The sequence below is a fragment of the Perca fluviatilis genome, chromosome 10, assembly GCF_010015445.1.
Source record: "Perca fluviatilis chromosome 10, GENO_Pfluv_1.0, whole genome shotgun sequence".
Taxonomy (NCBI): Eukaryota; Metazoa; Chordata; class Actinopteri; order Perciformes; family Percidae; genus Perca; species Perca fluviatilis.
This window is the reverse complement of record NC_053121.1, coordinates 19,033,788-19,049,057: the sequence shown is the minus strand read 5'-3', so window position 1 is coordinate 19,049,057 and position 15,270 is coordinate 19,033,788. Positions and strand designations below refer to the sequence as shown.

At 39.7% G+C, this 15,270-nt stretch overlaps 2 protein-coding genes across 10 annotated transcripts in view; one reads left to right on the top strand and one right to left on the bottom strand.

Annotated features, from left to right (window-relative positions):
- Positions 1 to 449: 449 nt before the first annotated feature.
- LOC120566726 lies at positions 450 to 4,425 on the bottom strand. 3 transcript variants are annotated; one of them, XM_039813341.1, is made up of 9 exons: positions 4,341 to 4,425; positions 2,942 to 3,011; positions 2,690 to 2,744; positions 2,476 to 2,544; positions 2,283 to 2,321; positions 1,912 to 1,944; positions 1,538 to 1,795; positions 1,193 to 1,291; positions 450 to 635 (listed from the first exon to the last, which is right to left on the bottom strand). In XM_039813341.1, exons 2-9 carry the CDS (start codon positions 2,960 to 2,962, stop codon positions 553 to 555), a joined length of 657 nt encoding a protein of 218 aa, XP_039669275.1. In that variant the 5' UTR covers positions 2,963 to 3,011; positions 4,341 to 4,425; the 3' UTR covers positions 450 to 552. The 3 variants fall into 3 exon arrangements, with proteins under 3 accessions (XP_039669275.1, XP_039669277.1, XP_039669276.1); XM_039813343.1 differs by having other exon boundaries at positions 2,476 to 2,541; XM_039813342.1 differs by having other exon boundaries at positions 4,280 to 4,362.
- The window catches only part of rgs14b (regulator of G protein signaling 14b), a 27,200-nt gene continuing 16,036 nt past the window's right edge, over positions 4,107 to 15,270 (top strand). For 2 of the 7 annotated variants that reach the window (XM_039813336.1, XM_039813334.1), the window contains exons 1-12: positions 4,107 to 4,156; positions 4,292 to 4,321; positions 4,403 to 4,544; positions 12,079 to 12,100; positions 12,283 to 12,434; positions 12,560 to 12,652; positions 13,550 to 13,693; positions 13,789 to 13,962; positions 14,084 to 14,165; positions 14,281 to 14,381; positions 14,539 to 14,757; positions 15,034 to 15,110. In XM_039813336.1, the coding sequence (XP_039669270.1) occupies positions 4,122 to 4,156; positions 4,292 to 4,321; positions 4,403 to 4,544; positions 12,079 to 12,100; positions 12,283 to 12,434; positions 12,560 to 12,652; positions 13,550 to 13,693; positions 13,789 to 13,962; positions 14,084 to 14,165; positions 14,281 to 14,381; positions 14,539 to 14,757; positions 15,034 to 15,110 (1,271 nt within the window). In that variant the 5' untranslated portion in view covers positions 4,107 to 4,121. Of the gene's footprint in view, positions 4,157 to 4,291; positions 4,322 to 4,402; positions 4,545 to 5,398; positions 5,522 to 12,078; positions 12,101 to 12,282; positions 12,435 to 12,559; positions 12,653 to 13,549; positions 13,694 to 13,788; positions 13,963 to 14,083; positions 14,166 to 14,280; positions 14,382 to 14,538; positions 14,758 to 15,033; positions 15,111 to 15,270 lie in introns of those variants that run through there. The other 5 variants (XM_039813335.1, XM_039813338.1, XM_039813337.1 and 2 more) reach the window with 5 other exon arrangements.

Here is a 15,270-nt window from a genome sequence, read left to right as displayed (position 1 = left end):
ACTCGGAGTAGCATGGGGAGTGACAGTATACATAGAGCTTAACACGTAAACTTCAAAGGATTATATCATGTTGTTGAACCAGGGAACTGATTATTTCTGTGTTCATACGTCAACTCTCAAATCCAACATCCATCCCTGTCTTGGAGAGGAGTGGATAGCATTATCACCCCAAATATCCATTACATGCCAGCCACTTTAAAGCTGCTGTGTGGGTCGTCTGTAAAGTGCATTCCTGGGAGTAGAGCATTCAGTGGGATTAGTTTGAGCACGCCTGTCCTGTGTCTGGATTAAAACATTTCTAGACTCTTTTCCTCAACTGAACAGGCTTTCTGGTCAGTGGGTGTGGTTAACATGAATGCTGGTTAAACAAAGGATCCACCATGGTCTGGAAATAGCTATACATAAGCTTGTTATAACCTTATCTGATCACACACACTTAGCCTCAAAGATGGAGATTAAATAAGTTTTATTTCTACATCAAACACTACAAAAGCAAATTATGAAACAATATCAGTAATCATATTTTCTTTAAAGTGATAGACTGAGTCTTATTTAGGACTCCCTTAGTGTGAAAGGAGCCGGACCGCTTCTCTGCTCTGCCTCTGCCTTCTGCCTCCTCCTCTCTTTGTGTTTAGCTGCAGAGAGATACAAAAAGGGGGGAGGTGATAATGTAAAAAGAGGGAAGTCAAATCTGTAGGTCTAAGATTAGCAATATGCAGAAGTTAGAGAAGTTCTTTGACAAATAGGGAAATATGTTTATTTGCTTTCTTGCAGAGAGTTAGATGAGAAGATCATTACCACTCTAATGTTTGTACAGTAAATATAAAGCTGGAGCGGGCAGCCGGTTAGTTAAGCTTTAGTCTTGCATTGCCAGACCTATATCCACAGCGCTGGAGTATGGTCCCTTTTCCAGTCTTTGTGCTTAGCTAAGCTAACCCGCTGCTGGGTGAAGCCTTATATTTTACGGACAGATATGAGTGTGATCTTCTTGTGTAACTCAAGAAAGCCAAATGAGTGTAGTTTTCCCAAAATGTTGGACTGTTAAAGTATTAAGTATTTGAAATATACTATTTCTACACAGTATATTTATCATCATCATTTGCATTCAAGACAATATATTTGAAACAGAAGAGGTGCTTTGCTATGCTCCTGTGTTGTCTAATACCACAGACAACCTGAACTGAGCCCTTACCGTTGTCTCTTTTCAGCTTGAACTTCATAGCCAGCCCCATAATCAAGACCAGGCCCAAAGCGGAAATACCACAGATCACCAAGATCAACACACTCTGGTCTGGATGAGAACACAGTTACAAAGGCAGATCATGGAAACAGAGTAGGCTAATGACACATGCTATCAAGGGTCATTAAGGTGTGCATTTTCTTATTCATATCTTCATTAAATGTTTTGGCTCTTTAATTTTCAATTCAGAAATTGTACAATGCACTACTTTCAGGCCGGTTAATGAGTTAAAATCTACATTAAAAAGGCACATGTAATCTGTGGCTGTGTTCAATAAGCAGGGAGATGTTTACTTACTCTCTACATTGACATTGCATGGCGGAGACACGTAATCACCGCACAGGCTTTCCACAAAGCAGGTGTACAGGCCTGCTTTATTGGACAGGACTTCTTTGAGATACAGAATGCTTTTGTTTTTGCCTTCCTGGAGGTCCACCTGATTCCTCTTCCACCCAAACATCGTAATCAAAACGGTAAGGTTATGGACACATGTTAGAGTGATGTCATCACCCTCCTGAAGATTGGATTTACTGCAGTTGACAGAAACCTGAAAGTCTGATGGGCAGGGTAAATATTTAAGGAAGGGAAGCAACAGTGATAGTGTTAGGTAATCAGAAAGTTAGTGCACATGTTAGTGCACTGCCACAGGCGAGGATATTGTCACAGGTTACCTTGTTTGCAGTTTGACGGAATAGTTGAAGCATCTAGAGAGAATAGTACACATGGACATTAATATAGTCACAGTCAGCATTTAATTTACAACAAAGCATATATGACACATCCCTGTCAATTTCTTTTCTCAGAATATATATGTAACCTATTCTGCTCAGTTAAACCCTCAGCAATACACTAGTTTAGAAGAACAGTCAAATGTATGAGCATTTTGATTACTTTTCAAGCGTCCCGTGTTTGCCATGTTCGACTTAAGCTCATTGTACTACCACACCCCACTGTCAATTACTGTATCTAATGTACAGTGCCATATGTGAAATTCATAGGATTTATTTTCAAGTAAACAAATAAAAAGAAAGATGGCCCTCACCATTGCTGCACTTTTCTGGATTGCAGAATGCACAAGGATCTATTGGGAAAGCAGAGGTGTAGCATTAAGAACATTTTTCCTTTGCATGTCACCTCGCAAGTATTTAATGGCAGACAATGTTCACGTACATTAGTTGCTACATAACATTTACAAATATAGTCTATAAGTGAGAGGTCTCATTTTTTTTCTTTACCTTCCTGAGGTTTTCCTGTGGTGTTACATATCAGACATTCAACAGGAACACAGGTAGAGCCAGCGCCTACTGAAATAAAGTAAAGAATAAATAAAATAAAATATGTATGTGTAGAGCTAAACAAGCATATATATATCCATGGTGAATAATAATATGCTGTATAAATACACTGTATATAGATATATAACTGTAAAATGAATAAGTGGCTCCTTACCTATGAGGAGATGCCCAAGCAAAAGATATAGCGATACCCCTCTCATAACCATTCTCTGTTGAAAAAGACTTATTAATTAAATTGCTTTAGCCTAAGAACACATTTACCAGTAGATTGAGACTCGTTATCAATAAATCATAATCTCTAAAATTAAAAGCTAACATTTAAACATATTAGAAATCGAAAATATCATAGCACTTATATTAAATATCAATAGAAAGGCTGAAAATGCTGAAATGTTTTTCTTATTACCTGGTGGTGTTGTCTCCTCATACACACACAGTTGAATGGTCACCTGCTCTGTTTTGCCTAACCTAATGGTCTTTGCGTCACAAAAGGCAGAGCTGATCATAAACACTGATATCAATGCAAATAAATCATTCCCTGAAACTTCATGGCACAAACAATATCCCCATTTGTATGTTTTATAGATGGGAGTCATGGCAACAGTGACAGTTTCAGTAGGCTGCTGCTGCTGCTTTTTATGTTGTTAAGTGACATTTAGGTTAAAATAAGGGTAGAACAAGAAATAGACAGAGAGACGGACAGACAGACACAGAAATTTAAAAGACAGAGACAGAGAGACAGATATGCTGAAGTATAGTCTCGCTTTGCCAGATCCTAGCTGAAGCATCACCTGTTATAAGCAAAACAGTGGTTTACTTATGCAAACGATCCACTGCCTTTGCAGAATGCAGACACGCCATATAATGTGACACATACTAGGGATAACTTTGCTCAGACGTTTTAGGATTATAGCCAAATTGACTGAATTTGAAGAATTTACGCTTGGAAATACTATATTATCTTTCATTGAAGTCAGGGCCTTCATACCATATTTATTCATACAGTGGCCAGTAGAGAGTGCTGCTGATTATACTTTTTTTTTTTTCTTAACACTTATTCCTTCAGGGTCATGGGGAGCTGGAGACCTATCCCAGCATGCACTGGGGAAGAGGCAAGGTGCACATTGGACAGATGCAAAACACAAACGCTATCACACTCTTAATCAGCCACAATATAGCGTTTTAATCAAACCTGCATGTGTTTGGGCTGTGGGAGGAAAGTAGAGCCTCAGAAAAAAAAACCCCCACAGACACAAGGTGAATATGCAAACTCCACATAACCAAACTGGTTTGTGAATTCAAATCGCCTCTAAGTCACTTTAACGTTGCTACTCTTTCAACAAAGATGATGCACTACTGGAAAGAAGATCAGGTTGAATTAGGCCTTCCCCCATCAATTTGTGTTTCCTGTAAGCTTAACCTCAACCAAAATGTACCCTAACCCCATTAGTCCTGTTTGTGCATGTGTGGTTTTCGGCCTAATATCAATGTTGTAATAGGCTAACGTGAAGTCCAGCAAACTGCTACTACCCGTTAACAATTTACAGGATAGCTTTTATTGTCCCAGTAGGAAAATTGCCTTGGACATGATGTTAAAGCCAACACAGGATGCTTACAGTAGGTAAGCATGCTAATATTTTACATATGACACATTAGCACGTTGATCTAACAGATAATGTAAGCAAATTAGCAAGCCGTCTGCAAGGAAAACAGGTGCGCAGTTAATTAAAATATCCTGCTTCACCTGGGTCCTCAGCTCGTGCACTTGCCAAGACTCAGCAGACAGGTAAACGCTGTTAACTAACTTGATCTGTAGCTAAACTTCCAGCGCTTCCATCTCTCTCTCTCTCGTCTTCTTGACTCGCAGTGTGTTTGTTTTCCTGAAGATGGTCGCGTTAAGAGGACTTTATCACAGGTTCTCCCGACTGGCTAAAGTTGCTGCACAAAAGCAATTCAGGGAATATGACAAATGGTGCACCATAACCACTGGCATGATGGCGGACAAAAAGGTAATGAAAATCACTTAACACACAAGCTAATTGGAGACTTCATGCGTGCTAACAGTATTTCCAAGGCAAAAAGTGTAGTGTACAATTTGCACTACTTGGAATCTATGTAGGCTACATTTATATAATTGCTACAGCTGCACAATAATACTCATTATTCATAAAATGATGAACTCCTTGTGCTCTGTGTACACAAACCTCATGGAAATCTGCTCACAACAATTTTTCTTTTTTTAACTCTTAAAAAAGTGTTAAGTACAGATATTGAATTTGTTTTAAAAGAGGAAGCCTACAATTGACAGATGTAACGTTAAAGTTACTTCTGCCTCTTGTAGGAGTTTGGTGACGTTTAGAGAATACCATGAATTTAACTTGTATGGTAGTATTACCGTGTTAAAGTAAGTGAACATCAGGAGGAGGCCTTTTGTTGTGTACTTTAATGTCTAGATCTCAATGACTTCCAAGTAAAAGGAAACTTCACTGACTAGAAAAGAGAAGAAGAGGATGACACTGTATGCTACAAAAACATTGTTAGATGCTTCACTGTAGCAGCAAAATTGCTGTCTTAGACTGTTGAATGGTTGAAGCTGTGTCAAGTAACTCGCACAATGACTATCAAAAACGGAAAGAGCGTGTTTGTCTTGTCTGTGTTCCCACATCATAGTGTTTCTCAAGACGTAGGCTGAGAACAGTTTGATCATAGTAACCATACTTCCTCTTTTGTGGCTTGTTGCTATGGCAAGACTTCCCTTCCAGGCAGGAAGTGACAGGAAGGCGTGTGCGCGCGCGCGTGTGTGTGTGTGTGTGTGTGTGTGTAAGTAAGAGAGAGCGAGAGATGTTTGTCTGTCATGTTTGGGTGGAGCACTTTACTGTGTCCCCTGACAGTGTGCACATCGCATAAAGACTTCAGCTTGTAGTCTGGTGTCTGAGCCACCATGGCGAAGAACTGTAATTCTCTAGGGATTCCTATAGGCCACATGGTAAGTTGGCAACACTCTTGTTTGGTTTGGTTTGGTTCTGCAGCTGTTCTTTGGATCTAGTGGATTGTATATGCATTTATGCTGTATGAAGGTGGAGACTTTATCAGCCCTTTATATAGAGGAATTTCAAGACTGATAGTAGGCTACTGTGAGGAGTAAGTTGGTGTTAAGTGTGTGGGATATCTGTAAGTTGTAACCCTGTAATGATTTGGTCAACCGTAATTTCTATTTGTTGTAGTTTTGGACTACTTTTTCAGTCTGCTTTTTTTTGTTTTTTAACCGTGCTCATACAGTTGAGTTGACATCCAGGTCAGAATACCTTGATGTTGAGTATGATAGAGCAGTTTCTTGTGTTGGCTTGTATTGTCGGTCTTAACTCCTCAGAAGTGCCAGAACCAATCAGCCTGTGCGGTTGGTTGAAAACACTCCAGGCCTGCTTCAAGTCAGAAGTGGAAACCATGCCGTGTCTGTTAGCCAATCTGTCATGTGTAGGCTGTGTTGGCTTCAATCTACATTGTTGGAGACCATCGTGTTTCTTGAATTGGTTCAGCTCTACAAAAGGTGTGAAAGTGTGTATATAAAGACGTATTTCACCGGAGCAGAGAAGACCTTGATGTTGCTATGGTTTAAAAAATTGTGTTCTCTGTGATTTTGAGTGATTGCAAAAGTTCCTATAATTGGTGCTGCATTAGACTCTTCCCTCACATTGTGTGTTTGCATATCTTGTCTCTCCTTCAAAGGATTTGCAGAGAATCCTAATCCGTAGATGTTGTTCTCTGTAGCATTATATGAGACCATGATGATTCATTAGTCTGTGTAGAACTGTGGAAAAAGTGTGTGGTGGGGTCTCCTGTGAAGAGCATTTGTAGGCACTGACATGTTGCGTTTTTGTAGCCAGAGTTTGAGAAGCGGAGCAAACAAGTGAAGAGGTGGCGCCACAGTGGAGCTCAACACCTGCAGAAACTGCCAGCCCGTATCAGCCTTATATGGGCAAAGTTTAACAATTGCCAACAGATGTTGTCTTTGGGCTGTTGTCAAGCATTAGCACAAGAATTACAAGGAAGCTTTCTCTTTGCATGCAGACTATCTTCACACTGAATATCTTCAATGTTGTGGGTAAATTCCACTTGTGGTAAAGAGTTTTTGACACAGGAGATGTGTCATGGTTAATACTAATTTAGCTGAGTATACTCAGCCCCATGGTTATTGCTGGATTTCTTAGTTGCATTATTGTATGCTAAGAATAAAGTTCTCTCACTCACATTAAGACATGTACCTCTCTGTATGACTCACTCACGTTGTGGATACCTTATGGGTTATTCTAGTAACAAGATCAAGATATGCTGGACTGTCTATGAAAACCTTGCTTTAGCTAACTTAAAAGAGTTGATTCATGTTTTTATAAAACCATCCCAGAGCTAAAATGATCAGGAACATTTCAATTCTGGTATCTACAAAACATCTGCATTTGCATGAATGACAAAGCATATCTCATGAATTCATGATAAAGAAGATATTAGAAACAAAGTTTGAAGAATGTAAAAAAGTAAAAGCAAGATACAATATTTCTATAAAAGCAACAACTACCACCACAAAAAACAACCAGCAGAAGTGATTAGCTTACTGATAATATGATTTAAAGATTACAAACCATTAATAAAACAACTTGTGAAGCAAGATGTTTGTAATTTTTTTTCAGAATGAAAGAGTTCTGTAAAAGCACTCCAGTTGTGCCACTTGACAGGTTTCACAATATTCTTAATTTGGCGGAAATGCAACCCTTTAGATGGCTCTGTCCTTTTTAAAAAAAAAAAAAAAATAAAAAAAAAATAAAATGGTATTACCACTAAAATGTTGAATATAGCCACCACTATAGTTTCTCATATAGGCTGGTGTATAGTTTTGTAAGTGGTGTGTTTTTATTTTTTTATTATTATTATTTTTTTAAATAACCTGTACACTCTGGGAAGGTTCCAACTCACAGGACTAACCTAACATAGACAGGCAATCACATTCACACCTCTAGGCAAGTTTAGAGTTATAGATTGTTGGAGGAAACCTGAGCCCCCCCCAGAGGAAACCCAGACAGACCAAATAGCGTGTAGACACCCCACAGAAAGCCCTATTGATTAAACCCAGGACCATGGTGCTGTGAGCAACTTAGCACAGGGCACAGGTTTGTGTGCAAAGAGTTGACAGCATTTATTGGCAGCATTTAACTAGGAAAGAGTTCAAGTTGAAACAGACATAACTTTACAAGATGTGAATTTTGTGAGCTCTAAAAGCTGAATGAGAACCATTGTCATCAGTGTCACAACCACTTCCTGTGAAAACAGCCTTGACTAATTGCACTACATTGTTACTAACTGTAGAGAGAGAAAGCTAAAAACATGCAGCTGGTGTTCACATTTCACTTCCTAAATGTGTGCCTCTGTGCTTTTTGTTTTGAGGTATATGTGTCTATCAATTTATGCTATTTGCACCCCTGTGCATTTACAGTACCTTGGCATATATTTACACACAGTTATCCATACTACTCATGTATTACACCTTTTTGGAATATTATCGTTGCAGTGTCCAATATTTTGCACACAGAGAGACGCTAACACTTGTGTGGGCTGCGAGATATATATATATATATATATATATATATATATATATATATTTTTTTTTACATGTTGGTAGGGGCAGATTCATGAATATTCATTAGGGAACTCATCACTGATTGGCTTTCCCTGACATTCTTACCCTAACCATAACCAATCCCACTCCTCTTGCCTAAACCTAACCAACCCAACCAGAGCAGGCAACGAGTACTAGCCAGAGCCTTTCTCTATCACTCTGGTACTAGCCATTCAGGGATGAGTCCCCTAATGAATATTCATGAGTCTTCCCCTACCACCCTGCAAAACAAATTTCGCGTTCGCGGGCCCTGACTTGTAGCCTAGAAATCTAGACGCACCCTAGTGGCAGCAAATTATATTTTGCAGCCAGGGTCAGTCTAGGCACTCTCTGTTGGCTTGCGAGCTGGAAAAAACTAATTCTTTTATTTTTTTAAATTTATGTATAGAGTCGGTGGGCGGGCTTATGGTTGCTGCTGCTGGAAACAGCGGTCTTCTGGAAGGCTTGGAGTTAAACTTTTCTTTTAGAAAAGAACAAAGAACGTCACAGAAATCCTTCTTAAAAAAAGGAAGATGTGTTCGGAGTTTTGCCGACCGGATACGGCAAAAGTTTAATCTATCAACTAGCTTCGCTACCTTCTTCGTTGCTCTGCCTGGTTGTAGCGCTGTCTTATTACGTGCAGAGGGAATTTGAAAGACAACCGTCTATCCCGCCCCTCGGATTGAGCCCTGTCAATGGTGACAGTCAGGCTACCTGATTTGAGCAATGGCATGCAAATTATCCAATCCAAAATGAAAAACACAAGATCACCTCACCAGGGAATTGAACTCCAGACACCCAGACCAAAGCTCAGTGTTCTAACGACTCACCTAGCAGTTCTTACAGAAACTTGTACAACTGTTTACAACTTGGTGTCTTCAAGTCTCTGTTGCTAGGCAACCATACTGTATACAAAAATTAGGTACTAACTAACAAACTAACGGTTGTATGCTTTGACTGAAGACAACGCAACTATAGTATCCATTTTCCGCTAGAAATTCAATTGTTATAAACTTTAGAGACAAAACTTTCCGAATATGCCAGTTTCTGCCGTCATGGAAGGTGAATGTCCGCCATGATTTCGGTGCACGCGAGCAACGTGGTTTTGTTGTTACGTCACAGGGTGTAAATATACGGTGGCCGGGAAGTGCAATGCAACATTACAAAGAATGAAACACTTTTACATTTTGGAAAACAAATTTACATTTTGGAAAACAAAATAACATTTTAGAAAACAAATTTACATTTTAGAAAACAAATTTACATTTTGGAAAACAAATTTACATTTTGGAAAACAAAATAACATTTTAGAAAACAAATTTACATTTTGGAAAACAAAATAACATTTTAGAAAACAAATTTACATTTTGGAAAACAAAATAACATTTTCGAAAACAAATTTACATTTTGGAAAACAAAATAACATTTTAGAAAAGAAATTTACATTTTCGAAAACAAATTAACAAGATGCAAAACACTTTTACCAGTCCCGAAACAAATTTACAAATGACAGATTCTTCACGGAAAGGGAATGTACCACATACCGGAAGTGATGAGGTTTTGTATACATGTCGCCTTGACTACGGCAGTTATGGATCGAATGCGTCAATAGAGCCGCCATCTTGGAACAGGGGATGCACTGCCTTATATACTGTCTATGGGCCGTCCTTAATGCATCAGCGTCAATGTAGGTAAAGGTCTAACGGAAATAAAATCACTATAAATCGTCAAAATCTCATGCGATGTTCTAGTTTTTTTAAACAAAAAGACAAAGAGACTAATTAATGTGTTAATACAAAGAATATTTATTATAATCAGTTCACAGATATGAGTACAAACGGAAACTTCACCCTTCTGAACTAAGAGGTTCTGCTTCAAAGTGAAGTTTAAACAGACTGAAATGTCCAGGCTCACTCCCCCACTAATGATTCATTTATTTCTGCATGTATTTATTTATTTAACGAGACTTTTAAGTGTGTTTTCGTCGTCCACAGTCCGAGTCCCGCCAGACTCCCTTTAGGAAACCTGTGATTTAAACTTCAGCAGGCTGTGACAGTCCGCTCCGTTCAGTCCTGGATCTGATTCTCCGGGCTTCCCTTCCCTCCAGCGGGCCCAGCAATACGGCCTGGGTCTCCAGCTGCGTGGTGTCGGTTTTGGCTCCCAGGAATGGGCAGTGAGCTCCAGGTCCTGCAGCTGCAGACGGACTCAGCTGCCCCCTGCTGCTGCTTCGATCCGGCCGCGGCTGTCGATACGTTCCCTGTTTTTCCAATGTTTCCGTCAGGTCCGCGTCATATAAAAACTCCAAACACCGACCACACGTAAAGTCACCATAAACTTCATTCACGCCATATACTCACTCACAACAACACAAATTGACTGCGCTCACCAACAACACCTCATCACTTCCGGTATGTGGTACATTCCCTTTCCGTGAAGAATCTGTCATTTGTAAATTTGTTTCGGGACTGGTAAAAGTGTTTTGCATCTTGTTAATTTGTTTTCGAAAATGTAAATTTGTTTTCTAAAATGTTATTTTGTTTTCCAAAATGTAAATTTGTTTTCTAAAATGTAAATTTGTTTTCGAAAATGTTATTTTGTTTTCCAAAATGTAAATTTGTTTTCTAAAATGTTATTTTGTTTTCCAAAATGTAAATTTGTTTTCTAAAATGTTATTTTGTTTTCCAAAATGTAAATTTGTTTTCTAAAATGTTATTTTGTTTTCCAAAATGTAAATTTGTTTTCCAAAATGTAAATTTGTTTTCCAAAATGTAAATTTGTCTCGAGCTTTGTAAAAGTGTTTCATTCTTTGTAATGTTGCATTGCACTTCCCGGCCACCGTATAAATAGCTCAGCTGTGTGGCCGAAGCTATTTGTACCGGGGGTGCAAATAGACACTCCGAATATTTAAAGCAATGACACAACCTGTAGGGGGACTGAAGCGGGGAAAAGTTACGTAGTGTTGTTTTAAATGTACTGAAAATCCCCACATTTTTGTCATCAGAGTGAATTTTTGTTCTGTGCTTTACTTTTGATTGCAGCCTCTTAGATAGATAGATAGATAGATAGATAGATAGATAGATAGATAGATAGATAGATAGATAGCACTTTATTGTCCGTATACACGGAAATTTGTCTTGCAATACAAGCTCCAACAATCACCACACAACAACCTAAAAACAAAAGCTATAGAGCAGGGGTCTTCAACGTTTTTTTTAGGCCAGGGACCCCTTAGCTGAAAGAGAGACGGAGCAGGGACCCCCTACTGCATATTATATTAAATTGAGTTGCATATTAAACTGGGCCTACAACAACGTTTAGAGCAGCCTAAAGTCTTTACACATACCATTTGATGGTAAATACAATACTAAGCTATTAAAATAATAATGACTGACATTCATTCATATATTTATTCATCATGTTTTAATGTTAAATATACATGTAGCACAGTGAATCCTTAAGCTTAACTGTATCTGGCTACCTTAGTGGCTACCTTACCTACAGGCCAATAAGCCTGTCATCAATGTTGTGTACATTTTTGCTAATGATATGTTTGACTCATGTTTATGTATATTTTCAGACATATTACCTTTTGAAACTTTTTTTTTAAATGATTGAACAATAACTTGGGGTCCCCCTGCAGTAACTCCGAGGACCCCCTAAGGGTCCCGACCTCCTTTTTGAAGATATGTCTTAGAGAATAGGTATGAATTTAAATACAATTTATCTTTGATTTTATCATTCAACCAAGTGAATGTTGAATTTCTCACATACTACCATATGAATTATCCAGGTATACCCATACTAGTCCATGACAGCCTCAGTGAGGTGTTTCCATCTTATCAGATGTTTTGTTTAGTATTGTTCCCTACCTTATCTCTCCATTTCTCTATTTACAGAGCCAGGCAGTGTCGGACGGAGGTAAGCATGAACAAGCAACATGCGCGCTGACAATCTGTAAATCTTGCATTTCTCTGACCTGAAACATGTCTGTGCATGACATAAAGAAACTATCTGATTCAGTCTCGTTCTTGGTCATGCTTTTTTTTTTCTTTTTCTTCTGTGACGATAAATGGGTGTGTTTGTGTGTGGATGTTTTGTAGAGTTGAACATGTCTGCACGGGGCTGTGGAGGCAGCAGCTCCAGCCTTCCAGGGACTCCGGGCGGAGAGAGCGGCCCAGCCAACAGTGTGCTGTCCTGGGCCGTCTCATTTGAGAAGCTGTTGGAGGACCCCTTTGGAGTCCGCCAGTTCACGGTCAGACACACTCAACATGTGTTGTAATTTTAAGTTCAGGAATAATTCAAGTGTTGATGTTTTCTAGCTACCTCTCCCGAGGTGTGCCATATGTTTTCATACACATTTGTGTCTTTTCTCCACAGGCTTTCTTGATGTCTGAGGTGAGCGCGGAGAACATTTTATTCTGGCAAGCTTGTGAAAAATTCAGGAAGATCCCAGCCAGCTCCTTGGAAGAGGTATGATAGCACGTTTTTACGTCTTTGCATGTTGAATCATCTCACCCGTCATTTGTGATTCATTATGCTGTTGTGTGTTTACTCTGCATAAGCTCCCCTTTTTTAAATATAGTTTTTCAAAAATACTCTTCATTAGAATTTTCCTGACGTTGAATGTTTACAGTGAGGGCAACTTGGTTGCTATGTTTCTTTAACTGTCTCTGTAGCGAGCACAGTTACACTTTTTTTTTTGCTTAGATACTGCTTTTATTATGTTACATTATGTTGCTATTTAGTTAATAAGCTATAAGTAGCATTTATCAACAATTCATTAAAAATTCTATACATTTACTGTTGATCACAATAATGAATTAAGATTTTTTTCAACCATATTTTTGGGATGTTTCCCTTTCTTTCAAACAATTCCTTCAAATAAAAGTGACCAGCTGGGTAGCTTTAATAGCTATCGTCAACTTTTATTCTATTTTAATATCGGAGTTATTGCTTGGTTAATTAAATTCTATTATAGAAACGGGAAGTGCAGAAATTGACACGGTTGTTGACTGTCCACACATCAGTCGAGTTTCTGTGGTTGCTCAGCTCTCTGAGAAATGTCTGCCTTTTAGTGACTTGTTGATTGTATGACTTGCAGTGTGGATACTTGGGGAGGGTTAATTTAATTTTTGATACGCTTAACAAGGAAAGCCAGTGTTCATACACACTGAGTGGCTTCTTAGATGGGTATCGAAAGCTACGTACTCTGATGAACTCCAAAAGGGAAATTGTTATAGTGTGTCATTGGGGTTTGTATCTATCCTGATTAAAATGGTTAGCTTAGACACAATGATTACCAAACAAAGTTTAGTTATATCTATATCTTCTAGAGGTTTCAGTCTGATTGAGCTGTTGTGTTCCCAGCTGAAAACAGCAGCTCGCTCCATCTACAACACCTACCTGTCTGACAGCGCTCCATACTCGGTCAACATCGATGACACAGCCAAGACAGAAGAAAAGGACCTGGAACAGCCCACACCTGGCATGTTTAACAAGGCTCAAGCACAGGTTTGGACTCCACACTCCCATTTTAGCTGAGTAATACAGTATTTCATTGTTGGTGGCCCTTCTGACTGTGCACATCTGCCCCTGCTTTGTGTCAGATATTTAAACTGATGAAGATGGACAGCTACAGGCGCTTTGTGCGCTCTCCTCTCTACCAGAGCTGCACCTTGGGAAGCGTAGAAGGTAAACCTTTACTTCAGCTCTCTACAGAGCCGGTCCGCATGGGATCCTGGGAGGACGTGGCCACCAGAAGCCCCTTAAGTGACAAGAAGGTAGAGTGATGGGGGGGTCGGGGGGAGGATGGGTGGACTCAGAGGCAGGGTAGAAAAAAAACAACTGATTCTTGTTTCAATTTTGCTGTTATTGCGTTTCTTTCATCACTGTCTCAAACAGAACAAGAAGTCATGCTCCAACAGCTTGCCAGGTGGCAAGAGTGCTTCGGAGAAACAGCGACAGAAAAGAGACTCGTGGGGAGGTAGTGCTTGCAGATCTAGTTCTTTTAAGTTATGCCTTGATGTACAACCTGTGACTTTATCTCACAATTTCTCCCTTGCTCTCTTCTTGTTCTTTTCCCCCATCCATAACAATAGATGCATCCAACACCCATAGTTCAGTGTCGCGGAAAGAGTCCAATATGTCAGTCAAGTCAAGCAGCAGTGTGGAGCTTGGCTCCCTCTACCAGCAGATGGAGGTCAGTGCATTTGTGACAACAGGGCACACATGAATGACAAAATGTAGTCATTAAAGTGACAAATCTCAGTTCAGAGAAAAATCTGCCATATAGTGCCTAACTCTATTGTTATTTTTCACTCCTAAGTTCTTCCCTCTTTTCTCCGTCTGTGATGTAGAATGGCAGATCGAGTACCCAGTCTCCAGAACAGGGTGGTAGAGGTGGGAGTCGGATAGGGGTGGAGGGAGGCTACTGCTGTGTCTACCTACCCGATGGCAGTGCCTCCCTGGCCCCTACGCGTAATGGCCAACCCATCAAAGACATGCTGACTAGCCTGTGTGAGAAGAGAGGCTTTCCGCTGAAAGATGTCATCATCTACCTTCATGGCAAGGACAAGGTGAGCACTTAGCTGCTCTGTCTGCAGCACCAGCCAAAGCTTTAAATCAACAAGCTGTTCAGACATATCTACGGTACCACACTGCAAAGTTGTTTTGCAACAGGCGGTGTGAGAAAGTTGACCACTCTCTCTTCCTGTTCTAACATCCTCTTAACTTCTCACTCACTCTTTTCATTTCTGAAACTTTGTGAAACCTGTTTGAAAGTATCCCCAGTTGATGTTAACGTCTCTGAAAGTCACTTCTCTTGGTCTGATACACCGTTGCTCTCTCTGCAGCAGCCCTTATCGCTGGACCAGGACTGCTCCGTTCTGAGAGATCAGCAGGTCTCTCTGGAGCTCAGGGTGACGTTTGCGTGAGTCAACTGTGTCACTTCCTTCATTTGCTATTTTTTTTGTCTTTATCACCCGAGCAGGCTTTTACACCCCCGTCCCCACTGCAGCATGCCACTTCTCACTATATTCGAGGGAAGTCCTTGTATTAACACCACTACATAGATTAGTCATCATTTGCAT